Source organism: Mobula birostris, chromosome 29 (genome assembly GCF_030028105.1).
Source record: "Mobula birostris isolate sMobBir1 chromosome 29, sMobBir1.hap1, whole genome shotgun sequence".
Classification (NCBI taxonomy): Eukaryota; Metazoa; Chordata; class Chondrichthyes; order Myliobatiformes; family Myliobatidae; genus Mobula; species Mobula birostris.
The window spans coordinates 37,822,796-37,839,500 of record NC_092398.1 but is presented as its reverse complement, the minus strand read 5'-3'; the positions used below and the strand labels follow the sequence as shown (position 1 = coordinate 37,839,500).

General features: G+C 47.3%; 2 protein-coding genes across 2 annotated transcripts in view; one reads left to right on the top strand and one right to left on the bottom strand.

The window, feature by feature from the left end:
* Positions 1-9: 9 nt before the first annotated feature.
* Positions 10-16,308, bottom strand: rpp21 (ribonuclease P 21 subunit). The gene is made up of 4 exons (XM_072246884.1): positions 16,203-16,308; positions 15,800-15,900; positions 12,581-12,651; positions 10-283 (listed from the first exon to the last, which is right to left on the bottom strand). Exons 1-4 carry the CDS (start codon positions 16,254-16,256, stop codon positions 273-275), a joined length of 237 nt encoding a protein of 78 aa, XP_072102985.1. The 5' UTR covers positions 16,257-16,308; the 3' UTR covers positions 10-272.
* A 39-nt stretch (positions 16,309-16,347) lies between these two features.
* ercc1 (excision repair cross-complementation group 1) overlaps positions 16,348-16,705 on the top strand; it is a gene marked incomplete at its 5' end in the record, with an annotated part of 32,386 nt that continues 32,028 nt past the window's right edge. The window contains 2 exon segments of the mRNA XM_072246883.1: positions 16,348-16,458; positions 16,460-16,495. Coding sequence (XP_072102984.1) covers positions 16,348-16,458; positions 16,460-16,495 — 147 coding nt within the window.

The following is a 16,705-nucleotide window of genomic DNA, read 5'->3' as shown; positions in this document are numbered from 1 at the left end:
GTGGTGTCTCATGTGTGAGTGTGTGTGTGAGACTGTCTGTTCATCTGTGTATATGTGAGTGTATGTATCCGTGTGTGTGTGTCTGTGTGCAAGTCTGTTTCTGGGAGTGTGTCTCTGTGTGAGTGAGCGTATACAAAGAACAGAAGACCGTAAGATAGAGGAGCAGAAGTAGGCCATTCGGCCCATTCAGTCTGCTCCACTATGTAATCATGGGCTGATTCAATTCTTCCAGTCATCCCCACTCCCCTGCTTTTCCATTCTCTTCGTGATTTTTATAAATGACCTGGATGAGGAAGTGGAGAGATGGTTAGTAAATTTGCTGATGACATAAAGGTTGGGGGTGTTGTGGATAGTGTGGAGGGCTGTCAGAGGTTACAGAGGGACATTGAATAGGACGCAAAACTGGGCTGAGAGTAGCAGATGCAGTTCAACCCAGATAAGTGTGAAGTGGTTCATTTTGGTAGGTCAAATATGATGGCAGCAGAATATAGTATTAAACATAGAAACATAGAAAATAGGTGCAGGAGTAGGCCATTCGGCCCTTCGAGTCTGCACTGCCATTCAGTATGATCATGGCTGATCATTCAACTCAGAACCCCGTACCTGCCTTCTCTCCATACCCCCTGATCCCTTTAGCCACAAGAGCCATAGAACCATAGAAACTACAGCACAGAAACAGGCCTTTCGGCCCTTCTTGGCTGTGCTGAACCATCTTCTGCCTAGTCCCACTGACCTGCACACGGACCATATCCCTCCATACACCTCCCATCCATGTATCTGTCCAATTTATTCTTAAATGTTAATAAAGAACCCGCATTTACCACCTCGTCTGGCAGCTCATTCCATACTCCCACCACTCTCTGTGTGAAGAAGCCCCCCCCCAATGTTCCCTTTAAACTTTTCCCCCTCACCTTTAACCCATGTCCTCTGGTTTTTTTCTCCCCTTGCCTCAGTGGAAAAAGCCTGCTTGCATTCACTCTATCTATACCCATCATAATTTTATATACCTCTATCAAATCTCCCCTCATTCTTCTACGCTCCAGGGAATAAAGTCCTAACCTATTCAACCTTTCTCTGTAACTGAGTTTCTCAAGTCCTGGCAACATCCTTGTAAACCTTCTCTGCACTCTTTCAACCTTATTTATATCCTTCCTGTAATTTGGTGACCAAAACTGAACACAATAATCCAGATTCGGCCTCACCAATGCCTTATACAACCTCATCATAACATTCCAGCTCTTATATTCAATACTTTGATTAATAAAGGCCAATGCACCAATGCTCTCTTTACGACCCTATCTACCTGTGACGACACTTTTAGGGAATTTTGTATCTGTATTCCCAGATCCCTCTGTTCTACTGCAATCCTCAGTGCCTTACCATTAACCCTGTATGTTCTATCTTGGTTTGTCCTTCCAACGTGCAATACCTCACACTTGTCTGTGTTAAACTCCATCTGCCATTTTTCAGCCCATTTTTCCAGCTGGTCCAAGTCTCTCTGCAGGGTCTGAAAACCTTCCTCACTGTCTACTACACCTCCAATCTTTGTATCATCAGCAAATTTGCTGATCCAATTTACCACATTATCATCCAGATCATTGATATAGATGACAAATAACAATGGACCCAGCACTGATCCCTGTGGCACACCACTAGTCACAGGCCTCCACTCGGAGAAGCAATTCTCTACTACCACTCTTTTGCTTCTTCCATTGAGCCAATGTCTAATCCAATTTACCACCTCTCCATGTATACCTAGCGACTGAATTTTCCTAACTAACCTCCCATGCGGGACCTTGTCAAAGGCCTTACTGAAATCCATGTAGACAATATCCACTGCCTTCCCTTCATCCACTTTCCTGGTAACCTCCTCGAAAAACTCCAATAGATTGGTCAAACATGACCTACCGCGCACAAAGCCATGTTGACTCTCCCTAATAAGTCCCCGTCTATCCAAATGCTTGCAGATTCTGTCTCTTAGTACTCCCTCCAATAACTTACCTACTACCGACGTTAAACTCACCGGCCTATAATTTCCCGGATTACTTTTCGATCCTTTTTTAAACAACGGAACAACATGAGCCACTCTCCAATCCTCCAGCACCTCACCCGTAGACAGCGACATTTTAAATATTTCTGCCAGGGCCCCCGCAATTTCAACACTAGTCTTCTTCAAGGTCCGAGGGAACACTCTGTCAGGTCCCGGGGATTTATCCACTTTAATTTTCCTCAAGACAGCAAGCACCTCCTCCTTTTCAATCTGTACAGATTCCATGATCTCACTACCTGATTCCCTCAATTCCATAGACTTCATGCCAGTTTCCTTAGTAAATATAGATGCAAAAAACCTATTTAAGATTTCCCCCATTTACTTTGGTTCCGCACATAGCCGATCACGCTGATCTTCAAGAGGACCAATTTTATCCCCTACAATCCTTTTGCTCTTAATGTACCTGTAAAAGCTCTTTGGATTATCCTTCACTTTGACTGCCAAGGCAACCTCATGTCTCCTTTTAGCCCTCCTGATTACTTTCTTAAGTATTTTCTTGCACTTCCTATACTCCTCAAGCACCTGATTTACTCCCTGTTTCCTATACATTTCATACAACTCCCTCTTCTTCTTTATCAGAGTTGCAATATCCCTTGAGAACCAAGGTTCCTTATTCCTATTCAATTTGCCTTTAATCCTGACAGGAACATACAAACTCTGCACTCTCAAAATTTCCCTTTGGAAGGCTTCCCACCTACCAATCACATCTTTGCCAGAGAACAACCTGTCCCAATCCACACTTTTTAGATCCTTTCTCATTTCTTCAAATTTGGCCTTCTTCCAGTTAAGAACTCAAACCTAGGACCAGATCTATCCTTGTCCATGATCAAATTGAAACTAATGGTGTTATGATCACTGGAACCAAAGTGCTCCCCTACACAGACCATATCTAACTCCCTCTTAAATATAGCCAATGAACTGGCCTCAACTGTTTCCAGTGGCAGAGAATTCCACAGATTCACCACTCTCTGTGTGAAGCAACACACATCAAAGTTGCTGGTGAATGCAGCAGGCCAGGCAGCATCTCTAGGAAGAGGTACAGTCGACGTTTCGGGCCGAGATCCTTTGTCAGGACTAACTGAAGGAAGAGCTAGTAAGAGATTTGAAAGTGGGAGGGGGAGGGGGAGATCCAAAATGATAGGAGAAGACAGGAGGGGGAGGGATGGAGCCAAGAGCTGGACAAGTGATTGGCAAAAAGGATATGAGAGGATCATGGGACAGGAGGCCCAGGGAGAAGGAAAGGGGGGAGGGGAGGAAAAAAAACTCAGAGGATGGGCAAGGGGTGTAGTCAGAGGGACAGAGGGAGAAAAAGGAGAGAGAGAGAAAGAATGTGTGTATATAAATAAATAACAGATGGGGTACGAGGGAGAGGTGGGGCATTAGCGGATGTTAGAGAAGTCAATGTTCATGCCATCAGGTTGGAGGCTACCTAAACGGAATATAAGGTGTTCCTTAGGTGGCTTCATCTTTACAGTAGAAGAGGCCGTGGATACATATCAGAATGGGTTGTTTTGAGGTGACAGACTGGCAGGCACTCTGTGAGCCACATGGAGAGGATATTGATGGGCTCACAGAGTGCATCACTGATTACATCAACTTCTGTGTGAACTGCAATGTTCTGACAAGAACTGTCCTTTGTTATTCAAATAACAAGCCATGGGTGACAAAGGACATTAAGGACATCCTGAATACTAAAAAGAGGGCGTTTGGAGATGGAAATAGGGAGGAGCTGAGGGCAATACGGAGGGGCCTGAAAGCCAGGATCAGGGAGGCTAAAGACAGGTACAGGAGGAAGCTTGAGTGGAAACTCCAGCAGAACAACATGAGAGAGGTCTGGAGGGGGATGAGGACCATCACTGGGTTCCGGCAAACTAGCAACAGAGGAGCTGAAGGTAGTGTGGACAGGGCCAATGAACTTAACCTGTTCTTTAACAGATTTGACATTGTGGCCCCTGCCCATCCCCCACATGAGCCATCTGTTGTCGGCCCCCAACCAACACATATTCCAAACAACAGGAATTCTGCAGATGCTGGAAATTCAAGCAACACACATCAAAGTTGCTGGTGAATGCAGCAGGCCAGGCAGCATCTCTAGGAAGAGGTGCAGTCGACGTTTCAGGCCGAGACCCTTCGTCTGACTATACCCCTTCCTCACACGAAACCACCACAGTGGGCTTCACAGCTGAACAGGTGAAAAGACAGCTGAAACGTCTCAACCCAAGCAAGGCTGCAGAGCCGGATGGTGTCAGCACTGGGGTGCTCAAAGCCCGTGCCCCTCAGCTATGTGGAGTACTTTGCCATGTATTCAACCTGAGCCTGAGGCTCCAGAGGGTTCCTGTACTGTGGAAGATGTCCTGCCTTGTCCCTGTGCCGAAGACGCTACGCCCCAGCAGCCTCAATGACAACAGACCGGTGGCATTGACGTCCCACATCATGAAGACCCTGGAGAGATTTGTTCTGGAGCTGCTCCGGCCTACGGTCAGGCCACACTTAGATCAGTTCGCCTACCAGCCCCAACTAGGAATTGAGGATGCCATCGTCTACCTGCTGAACCATGTCTATGCCCACCTGGACAAGCCAGCGAGCACTGTGAGGGTCGTGTTTTTTGACTTCTCCAGTGCGTTCAACACCATCTGCCCTGCTCTGCTGGGGGAGTAGCTGACAGCGATGCAGGTGGATGCTTTCCTGGTGTCATGGATTCTTGATTACCTGACTGGCAGACCACAGTACGTGTGCTTGCAACACTGTGTGTCCGACAGAGTGATCAGCAGCACTGGGGCTCCACAGGGGACTGTCTTGTCTCCCTTTCTCTTCACCATTTACACTTCGGACTTCAACTACTGCACAGAGTCTTGTCATCTTCAGAAGTTTTTGGATGACTCTGCCATAGTTGGATGCATCAGCAAGGGAGATGAAGCTGAGTACAGGGCTACAATAGGAAACTTTGTCACATGGTGTGAGCAGAATTATCTGAAGCTTAATGTGAAAAGACTAAGGAGCTGGTGGTAGACCTGAGGAGAGCTAAGGTTCTGGTGACCCCCGTTTCCATCCAGGGGGTCAGTGTAGACGTGGTGGAGGATTACAAATACCTGGGGATACGAATTGACAATAAACTGGACTGGTCAAAGAACACTAAGGCTGTCTACAAGAAAGGTCAGAGCCGTCTCTATTTCCTGAGGAGACTGAGGTCCTTTAACATCTGCCGGACGATGCTGAGGACGTTCTACGAGTCTGTGGTGGCCAGTGCTATGTTTGCTGTTGTGTGCTGGGGCAGCAGGCTGAGGGTAGCCGACAGCAACAGAATCAACAAACTCATTCGTAAGGCCAATGATGTTGTGGGGGTGGAACTGGACTTTCTCACGATGGTGTCTGAAAAGAGGGTGCTGTCTAAGTTGTATGCCATCTTGGACGATGTCTCCCATCCACTACATAATGTACTGGGTGGGCACAGGAGTACATTCAGCCAGAGACTCATTCCACTGAGATGCAGCACAGAGCGTCATAGGAAGTCATTCCTGCCTGTGGCCATCAAACTTTACAACTCCTCCCTTGGAGGGTCAGACACCCTGAGCTAATAGGCTGGTCCTGGACTTATTTCATAATTTACTGGCATAATTTACATATTACTATTTAACTATTTATGGTTCTATTACTATTTATTAACTATGGTGCAACTGTAACGAAAACCAATTTCCCCCGGGATCAGTAAAGTATGACTATGACTATGAATAGGATGTGGAATTAAAATGTGTGGCCACTGGGATTGACTTCTCTAACTTCCGCTAATGCCCCACCTCCCCCCCGTACCCCATCTGTTATTTATTTATATACACACATTCTTTCTCTCTCTCTCTCTCCTTTTTCTCCCTCTGTCTCTCTGACTATATCCCTTGCCCATCCTCTGGGTTTTCCCCCCCTCCCCCCCTTTCCTTCTCCCTGGGCCTCCTGTCCCATGATCCTCTCATATCCCTTTTACCTATCTCCTGTCCAGCTCTTGGCTCCATCCCTCCCCCTCCTGTCTTCTCCTACCATTTTGGATCTCCCCCTCCCCCTCCCACTTTCAAATCTCTTACTAGCTCTTCCTTCAGTTAGTCCTGACGAAGGGTCTGGGCCCGAAACGTCGACTGTACCTCTTCCTAGAGATGCTGCCTGGCCTGCTGCGTTCACCAGCAACTTTGATGTACGTTGCTTGAACTTCCAGCATCTGCAGAATTCCTCGTGTTTACTCTGTATGAAGAAGTTTTTCGTCATCTCGGTCCTAAAAGTCTTCCCCTTTATCCTTAATGGTAAGACTCCTGGCAGTGTGGAGGATCAGAGGGATCTTGGAGTCCGAGTCCATAGGACACTCAAAGCTGCTGCGCAGGTTGACTCTGTGGTTAAGAAGGCATAGGGTGCATTGGCCTTCATCAATCGTGAGATTGAGCTTTGGAGCCGGGAGGTAATGCTGCAGGCCCCACTTGGAGTACATTGCTCAGTCCTGGTTGCCTCACTACAGGAAGGATGTGGAAACTATAGAAAGGGTGCACAGGAAATTTACAGGATGTTGCCTGGATTGGGGAACATGCCTTATGAGAATAGGTTGAGTGAACTCAGCCTTTTCTCCTTGGAGTGACAGAGAATGAGAGGTGAGCTGATAGAGGTGTACAAGATAATGAGAGGCATTGATCGTGTGGATAGTCAGAGGCTTTTTCCCAGGGGTGAAATGGCTAGCATGATAGGGCATAGTTTTAAGGTGCTTGGAAGTAAGTGCAGAGGAGATGTCAGAGGTAAGTTTTTTTTATGCAGAGAGTGGTGAGTGCGTGGAATGGGCTGTCAGTGACGGTGGTGGAGGCAGGTACGATAGGGTCTTTTAAGAGACTCCTGCATTGTATATGAGGCTTAGAAAAATAGTGGGCTAAGGGTAACCCTAGGTAATTTCTCAGGTAAGGACGTGTTGGGCACAGCTTTGTAGGCCGGAGGGCCTGTATTGTGCTGTAGGTTTTCTATGATTCTATGTTACTATAACTTTGCCATATCTAGTCTGTTCAGACTTTTTAACATTCGGAATGTTTCTATGAGATCCCCCCTCATTCTCCTGAACTCCGGGGAATACAGCCCAAGAGCAGCCAGACATTCCTCATATGGTAACCCTTTCATTCCTGGAATCATTCTCATGAATCTTCTCTGAACCCCCTCCAATGTCAGTATATCCATTTTAAATTAAGGAGCCCAAAACTTCACACAATACTCCAAGTGTGGTCTCATGAGTGCCTTATAGAGCCTCAACATCACAACCCTGCTCTTCTATTCTATACCTCTGGAAATGAATGCCAATACTGCATTCGCCCTCTGTACCGACTCAACCCGGAGGTTAACCTTTAGGGTATCCTGCACAAGGACTCCGAAGTCCCTTTGCATCTCTGCATTTTGAATTCTCTCCCCATCTAAGTAATAGTCTGCCTGTTTATTTCTTCCACCAAAGTGCACGACCATACACTTTCCAACATTGTATTTCACTTGCCACTTCTTTGCCCATTCCCCTAAACTATCTAAGTCTCTCTGCAGGCTCTCTGTTTCCTCAACACTCCTCCACCTATCTTTGTATTCTCGGCAAATTTAGCCACAAATCCATTGATCCCATAGTCCAAATCACTGACATGCACCGTAAAATTCAGTGGTCCCAACACCAACCCCTGTGGAACTCCACTGGTAACTGGCAGCCAGCCAGAATAGGATCCCTTTATTCCATATATCCATATAACAATTACAGCTTGGAAACAGGCCATCGCGGCTGTTCTAGTCCGTGCCGAACTCTTACTCTCACCTAGTTCCACTGACCTGCACTCAGCCCATAACCCTCCATTCCTTTCCTGTCCATATATCTATCCAATTTAACTTTAAACGACACCATCGAACCTGCCTCAACCACTTCTGCTGGAAGCTCATTCCACACAGCTACCACTCTCTGTTTTCTGCGGATCAGCCAATGCTCCACCCATGCTAGTAACTCCCCTGTAATTCCATGGGCTCTCATGTGTGCCACCTTGTCAAAGGACTGCTGAAAATCCAAGTACACCACATGCACTGCATCTCCTTTATCTACCTTGATCGTAATTTCCTTAAAGAATTGCAGTAGGTTAGTCAGGCAGGATTTTCCTTTCAGGAAACCATGCTGCCTTTGACCTATCTTGTCATGTGCCTCCAAGTACTCTGTAATCTCTGTAACAATCGATTCCAACAACTTCCCAACCACTGTCAGGCTAACAGGTCTATAATTTCCTTTCTGCTGCCTCCCACCCTTCTTAAACAGCGAAGTAACATTTGCGATTTTCCAGTCTTCCAATGTAATGCCATTTTCAACCTCTCACTGCTATGGTCGGAAGATCCCACTTACTTCAAAAAGGCAATAATTATACCCAGTGCCTTAGAAGAATAATGTGAGCTGCCTTAATCGCGCGGTAGGACTCACATCTACAGTGATAAAATGCTTTGAAAGGTTGGCCATGACTAAACTGAACTCCTGTCTCAGCAAGGACCTGGACCCATTGCAGTTTGCCTATTGCCACAATAGGTCAATGGTAGATATAATCTCAATGGCTCTCCACGTGGCTTTAGACCACTTGGACAACGCAAACACCCATGTCAGGATGCTGTTCATCGACTATAGCTCAGCAGTTAATACCATCATTCCCACAATCCTGATTGAGAAGTTTCAGAATCTGGGCCTCTGTACCTCCCTCTGCAATTGAATCCCCGACTTCCTAACCAGAAGACCACAATCTGTGCAGATTGGTGGCAATATATCCTCCTCGCTGACTATCAACACTGGCGAACCTCAGGCGTGTACGCTTAGCCCACTGCTCGACTCTCTTTATACCCATGACTGTGTGGCTAGGCATAGCTCAAATACCATCTATAAACTTGCTGACGATACAACCATTGTTGGTAGAATCTCAGGTGGTGACGAGAGGGCGTACAGGAGTGAAATATGCCAACTAGTGGAGTGGTGCTGCAGCTACAACCTGGCACTCAACGTCAGTAAAACGAAAGAGCTGATTGTGGACTTCTGGAAGGGTAAGACAAAGGAACACATACCAATCCCCATAGAGGGATCGGAAGTAGAGAGAGTGAGCAGTTACAAGTTCCTGGGTGTCAAGATCTCTGAGGATCTAACCTGGTCCCAACATATCAATGTAGTTATAAAGAAGGCAAGACAGCAGCTATACTTTATTAGGAGTTTGGAGAGATTTGGCATGTCAACAAATACACTCAAAAACGTTGTTTTGCGGGCAGTGGAGTGAGCCGGGAGCAGAGTAAAGGCTTAAGGGCTTTGGCTTAACGGGCTTAGGCGGAAGTAGGCGAGGCAAAGTAGTTTTGGTTTTCAATTTTTCCTGTTATTTGAGGAAAGGGGGAAGTATGAGTGTGAGGGCAGCTTGCTGTTCTCGGTGACGGATGTGGAAGGTCCTAGAGTCTCCTAGCCTCCCGGACGTCCACACCTGCGCCAGGTGCATCGAGCTGCAGCTCCTAAGGGACTGTGTTAGGGAACTGGAGTTGCTGCTCGACGACCTTCGTCTGGGCAGGGAGAGTAAGGAGTTGATAGAGAGGAGTTACAGGAAGGTGGTTACACCGGGGCCACGGGAGGCAGACAAGTGGGTCACGGTTAGGAGGGGTAAGGGGAAGACTCAGGTACTAGAGAGTACCCCGGTGGCTGTACCCCTTGACAATAAGTACTCCTGTTTGAGTACTGTTGGGGGGTGGGGGGGGACAACCTACCTGGGGGAAGCAACAGTGGCCGTGCCCCCAACACAGAGTCCGGCCCTGTAGCTCAGAAGAGTAGGGAAAGGAAGAGGAGGGCAGTAGTAATAGGGGACTCGATAGTTAGGGGGTCAGATAGGCGATTCTGTGGACGCAGTCAGGAGACCTGGATGGTAGTTTGCCTCCCTGGTGTCAGGGTCCGGGATGTTTCTGATCACGTCCAAGATATCCTGAAGTGGGAGCGTGAGGAGCCAGAGGTCGTGGTACATATAGGCACCAATGACATAGGTAGGAAAAGGGAAGAGGTCCTGAAAGGAGAATATAGGGAGGTAGGAAGGGAGTTGAGAAGAAGGACCGCAAAGGTAGTAATCTCGGGATTACTGCCTGTGCAACGCGACAGTGAGAGTAGGAATGGAATGAGGTGGAGGATAAATGCGTGGCTGAGGGATTGGAGCAGGGGGCAAGGATTCAAGTTTCTGGATCATTGGGACCTCTTTTGGGGCAGGTGTAACCTGTACAAAAAGGACACGTTGCACTTGAATCCTAAGGGAACCAATATTCTGGCGGGGAGATTTGCAAAAGCTACTGGGCAGACCTTAAACTAGAATGGTTGGGGGGTGAGAATCAAATTAAGGAGACTAGGAGAGAGGAGGTTAGTTCACAATTAGAGAAAGTAAGTAGACAGTGTGTGAGGGAGGATAGGCAGGTGACAGAGAAGGGGAGCGCTCAGATCGAAGACGTAGGGGAGAACGAAGAAAAAGATAATAAAGTTGTTTGTACCATCAGCAATAAACAGAGGGTAAGAGGTGGAGAGTTTCTTAAATGCATCTATTTTAATGCTAGGAGCATTGTAAGAAAGGTGGATGAGCTTATAGCATGGATTGATACATGAAACTATGATGTTGTAGCTATTATTGAAACATGGTTGGAGAGGGGTATGATTGGCTACTAAATATTCCTGGATTTCATTGCTTCAGGTGTGATAGAATCGGAGGGGCAAGAGGGGGAAGTGTTGCATTGCTTGTCAGAGAAAATATTACAGCGGTGCTTTGGAAGGATAGATTAGTGGACTCATCTAGGGAGGCTATTCGGGTGGAATTGAGGAATGGGAAAGGTGCAGTAACGCTTATAGGGGCGTATCTGTATCTGTATATGTATGTGTAAGTGTGAGTGTATGTGTCTGTGTGTGTGTGAGTGTAAGTGTCTGTGTGTGTGTGTAAGTGTGAGTGTATGTGTCTGTGTGTGTGTAAGTGTGAGTGTATGTGTGAGTGTATGTGTGTGTGTGTGTGTGTGTGTGTGTGTATGTGTGTCTGTGTGTGTGTGAGTGTGTGTGTGAGTGTATGTGTCTGTGTGTGTGTGATGTCTACGGATGTGCTTGGCTCTGTGTGTGTGTCTTGCATGTCTGTGTGTGTCCGTGTGTATTGTGTCTGTGTGCGCGTGCCTGCATCTATGTGCGTGTATGTGCGCACGTGCACACATGTGCCCATTCTATTTGTGTCTGTATCATGCTGCCATGGTTTTTGCATTAATGCATTGGACTATTGAGTATATGAACTGTGAAAATTATGGTTTTTATTTTCTGTATTCCCGTTCCTTTACTGTTTTGTTGTGTGAGGGGAGGTTATTTGTGGGTTGACGTGCTGTTGTGTTCTGTTAGTTCTTTTTGTGTGGGGAGGGGCTGCTTTTTGGGGATCGATATTCCTGTTCCGTTTTGTGCAGGAGAGCGGGGCTTTGGGAGGTTAATGATTGGGATGGTGGGAGGTTAATGACGGGATCAGTCCTTTTTTGTGGTGGGGTGGATTTGATGTTTCTCTCTGAATGGTTTTTAAGTTCTTTGTTTTGTGGCAACCTGGAGAAGGCAAATTTCAGAGTTGTATACAGATACACTAAATATTAGGGGGTGGGTTCAACAGATTGGAGAAGTATGGATAAAGTAAAAAAGAAACATGTGGATAAAGATGAAGAAAAAGCAAAAGATAAAAAAGAGACGAGTGAGAGTGGAGTGAAGAAAAGTCAAGTGCAAAAGAGTAAAAGTTTACAAGATTTTAAAAGCACAATGAGTGTAAGGGCACTTTATCTGAATGGCCGTAGTATTCGAAACAAGGTCAGTGAACTTGTGGCTCATATCAGTACAAAGGGACATGATTTAGTAGACATTACAGAAACGTGATTGCAGGGCGGAGAGGTCTGTGAATTAAATATCCAAGAATACTGGGTAATACAGAAGGATAGGGAGGAAGGTAAGGGAGGTGGGGTAGCGCTCTTAATTAAAGGTGAGATCACGGTGATAGTGAGAATCGTTATAAGATCTAAGGAGCAGAATGTTGAATCCATCTGGGTAGAGATTAGGAATAGTAAAGGGGGAAAAAATCACTGGTGCTTGTTGTCTATCAGTCACTGATTAACAACATTACAGTGGCACAGGCAATAAACAAAGAAATATCTGAGGCATGTAAGAATGGAACAGCAGTTATCATGGGGGACCTTAACTTGCATAAATTGGGTGAATCAAGTTGGTCGAGGCAGTCTTGAGGAGGACTTCAGAGTGCATACGTGATAGCTTTCTTGAACATGTAACTGAACCTCAAGGGAACGTGCTATCTTGGATCTGGTCCTGTGCAATGAGCCCGGTAAAATTAGTGATCTGGTGGTTAGGGATCCTCTTGGAAAGAGTGATCACAGTAAGATCATTTTCTTACAGCGTGGAACAAGCTCTTCCAGCCCTTCGATCCACGCTGCCCAGTTCAGCCCCTAGCCTAATCACAGGACAAATAAAGAACATACAAACTTTCTTACCGAGGATGTCAGACTTGAACTCTGAACTCCTGAGCTGTAGCAGCATCACGTTAACTGGTACACTACCATTTCTTGTGAGCAGTCACAGTAAATACAAATAAACACAACAGAATCAATGAAAAACTACACACAACCAAAGATGAACAAAAAACCAATGTGCAAAAGAAAATAAAACATTCTTCAAAAATATAACTAAGAACACGTCCGACCGAGGACATATGCACAGATGTCCACTTTCCTCTCTTATCAGATTGCTTCCTCTCCAGCCCTTTATCTTTCCCATCCGTCTGACTTCACCTATAATCTTCCAGCTATCCTCCTCCCCTTCCCCCATCCTTTTATTCTGGCATCTTCCCCCTTCTTTTCCAGTCCAAAACATCGACTGTTTATTCTTTTCCATAGATGCTGCATGACCTGCTGAGCCCCTCCAGCATATTGTGTGTGTTGCTCTGGATCTTCAGCACCGGCAGACTTTCTCATGTAATTGAGAACATGAGTTGTAAAGAATCCACTGGTTGTGAAATCAGTTCAGAGTTGAGGTGAGTGAAGTTATCTACTCTGGTTCAGTGAAGGTTGAGTGGTAATGACTGTTACTGGACCTGGTGGTGTGAGACCCAAGGCTCTTGTCTGTCCTGCCCAATGGCAGCAGCAGGAAGAGAGCATGGCCTACACGGTGGCATTACTTGATTATGGACGTTGCCTTCTTGTGGCTGCTCTCCTGTAAATGTGCTCAGTGGTGGTTTCATCCAGTGGTGCAGTGCTAGAGCACGTCCCACACATCTTTAAGAAAAAAGCCGAAATAAACAAGCTAATTAATTAAGTGCCGCCCAGGGTGATTTGAGTATCTCAGAAACTGCTGATCTCCTGGGATTTTTACGCACAACAGACTCTGGAGTTTACAAAGAATGGTGCCAAAAACAAAAAAAAAATCCAGCGAGTGGTTGTTCTGTGAGCAAAAACATCTTGTTAAATCTACTCGCTGTGTATTTTTTCATCCAGGTCAGTTCTTGCAGATCACACACAGCAGAGGTCCCAGTACGGATTCCTATGGACCACCACTAAACATGGACCTTGAGCCAGACATCCTATCAACCACCACCCTCTATCTTCTACGGAGAAGCTAATTTACAATCCAAAGGGCCAATTGACTGCAGATCCCATGCATCTTCATCTTCTAGATGAGCCTCCCATGAGAAACCACCTCGGCAAACTCCTTTCGAAAATCCATCCACAGCTCTCCTTACATCAATCACCACCACCCCCTTGAAAAACTTGATCTAGTCATTAAGAGACGACTAGCCCTACTCAAAGCCACGCTGACTGGCCCTAATTAGGCCGTGGTTTTCCAACTGATTTGAAATCCTATCCCTAAAAACCCTCTATAATAAATTCCTCAGCATTGACGTTAGGCTCGCTGATCAATGGCAAGTTTTATACAGCTGAAACATGACTTACGATACTTGTACTCAATTCTGCAGGCGATGAAGACAAGCCATCTTCACGCTCTTTTTACTTGTGTGACCACTTTCAGAGAGCTGTGGACTTGAACCCCAAGATCCTTCTGTGTATTTTAAGGGTCCTGCCATTAACTGTGCCCGGTCCCTCTACATTTGATCTTCCAGGTGACAATAATAAACCAATTCCAGTCCTTTGACTGTTATGCAAACTCCAGGTGATCTCCCCTCAGCCACCGCCGCTCCAGAGAAAACAATCCAAGTTTGTCTGACTTCTCATTGCAGCTCATGCTCTCTAATCCAGGCAGCACCCTGTGAACCTCCTCTGCACCCTCTCCAAAGCGCCCCTCACCCTTCCTGTAATGGAACTGCACACAATACTCCAAGTGCAGCCTGACCAGAGTTCTATACAGCTGCAATGTGACTTTCCGATGCTTGTACTCAACATCCCGACCAATGAAGACAACATGTTTACTGCCCTGCCTACTTGTGGGGCCACTTTCAGGGAGCTGTGTGTCATGCCATTAACTGTGTCCTAACCCTTTACATTTCACCTCCCACTTGTCTGGGTTAAACTCCATTTGCCATTTCTCCACTCAACTGATCTCTATCCCACTGTAACTTTTGGTAATTTTCTTCACCGTCCACAATGACCCCAGTTTGTTCATCGACAAGTTCTCTGATTTGTAACTCCACTGAGGTCATAAAAACAGGTGAAGTTGCAGACTGTATAAAAGGTGACCCACAGACAGCGCAGGACACGGATACATAGTGCGGGGTCAATGCAGTTAAATCTGGAGATGTGATGAGGGAGAGGAAGGTGCGGTACATGTGTGTGTCTGAGTGAGAGAGAGAAAAAGGAGAGCGAGAGGGACAGATGTATAGGGAAGGACAGAGGGAGAGAGGAAGCCACAGCGGGATGGACAGAGGGACACACAGGGAGGGAGGGAGAAAGACAGAGAGAGAAAAAAGAGGTACAAGAGATACTCAGGAAGGAGGGAAAAGAGAGCAGAGAGACAGACAGAGAGTGAGAAAGGTGGAGATAGATAGAGAGAGAGAGCACGAGAAAGTGAGAGCAGACATCCCACCTCTCCCGGAAGTTCTGAGAGTCTCCAGCATATTCATAGTGGCTCCCTGATGCCCACAAATTATATACAATATCATGGAAATCAATTTTTTTGAGTGAGCGAGAGAAAGCAAGAGAGACCGCGAGTGACCACGAGAGAGAGCGCGAGCGAGAGCACGCCACGGCAGAGTGTTCCAAAAAATATATAAAACGTACATCACCCCAGACTACACTAAAGTGTACCCCTGCCTAATAGGGGTCAAAATAATGACAGTGTTGCTCGCTTCACTATTTGCAACAGTGACTTTCCTATTGGCCATGGCGGGTTAAGACTGTAAAAGACATGTTGAGGTGAGTTTAACAGGTGTCATTCGTTCATTAGCATAGCTAACGTTATTTAAACTAGCTGGCCAGCTACTAAGGAGCTACTCAATTGCAGACATCCCACCTCTCCCGGAAGTCTCCTGCAAATTGATGGTGCTACCTCCCTGAAATAAGTTTTTGCAGGGTGGGAGGTCTGTGAGAGGGAAGAGGGAGAAGGGAAGGAGTAAGAAAGAATAAGCAGAGGAAGGGGAATATATCGTCTATGAATTTAATATGACATGTGTTTGTCGAAGTATTTCCCCAGGTAAAACTCTAACTGCGTCTTCCGAACCATCCCCATTCAACTTCCCCCACCCACCTACCCAAAACACTCACTGCCGGAGGACGAGCCGCTTGCAGACGGAGCGCTGGGTGTGGCAGTAGAAGCGGACCAGGGGTGAGTTGTCTGGGTTCCCAGCCAGGACGCAATGGGCTGCCTGCGGCGGGGAGGGAGAGAGGGAGATATCAGAAGAATCATTCAGGCAGAGGGGTCAGGATTCAGGGGCAGGGTTTGGAGCAGATCAAGGGCAGGTAAAGGTTCACGGGGGGTTCAGCGTTCATGTGGAAGGGTCAGCGTTCATGTGGAAGGGGATTCAAGTGGGGGTGAAGGTTCAGGGGCGGGTCTAGGGTTCACAGGGATTATGTTTTGGGGAAGGGTCAGGATTCACGGGTTGCTTCAAGGGGAGAGGTCAGAGTTCGGGAGTCAACAGGAGAGTAGGTTAATGCGGTCAGAGTTCACCTGATACAGGAAGTTGACCCTCAGCATCGCGTCCCGGTCCTTCACGCCTGCCATCTTCGCGCTGCCACGTGACTTCTCCCCTCGCGTTTACGTCATACGCCTGCTCTCGAGGGAACCGCTCGCTCGCTGAGTCGGGTCCGGTCACAAACTCTGCCCACCGTCGCGACGTCACGGATGCCGACCACTCAGCGCCCAGCTCCCGCCCACGCACGTAAAAGACGTAACGTCGGGCGCGAGCAGGCGGGAGCGACGGTCTGAGGTTTCACCCGCTTATGGCCGGTCGATCGCTGCCCGTGAGTCACAGGAGAGCGCCCCGTCACGGGGTACCCCTGGGAGGGGAGGGGGGAGTGCCCCGCCACCGGGTACCCCTGGGAGGGGAGGGGGGAGTGCCCCGCCACCGGGTACCCCTGGGAGGGGAGGGGGGAGTGCCCCGTCACGGGGTACCCCTGGGAGGGGAGGGGGGAGTGCCCCGCCACCGGGTACCCCTGGGAGGGGAGGGGGGA

Bases quoted from the DNA above. Each gene is read 5' to 3' on its own strand.
- rpp21 (XM_072246884.1), bottom strand. From the start codon at position 16,256: ATGGCAGGCGTGAAGGACCGGGACGCGATGCTGAGGGTCAACTTCCTG. The intron at 15,901-16,202 runs GTGAACTCTGAC...TCCCCGCCGCAG, and splicing joins GGGTCAACTTCCTGTATCAG to GCAGCCCATTGCGTCCTGGC. The intron at 12,652-15,799 runs GTGAGTGTTTTG...ACTGCTCACAAG, and splicing joins AAGCGGCTCGTCCTCCGGCA to AAATGGTAGTGTACCAGTTA.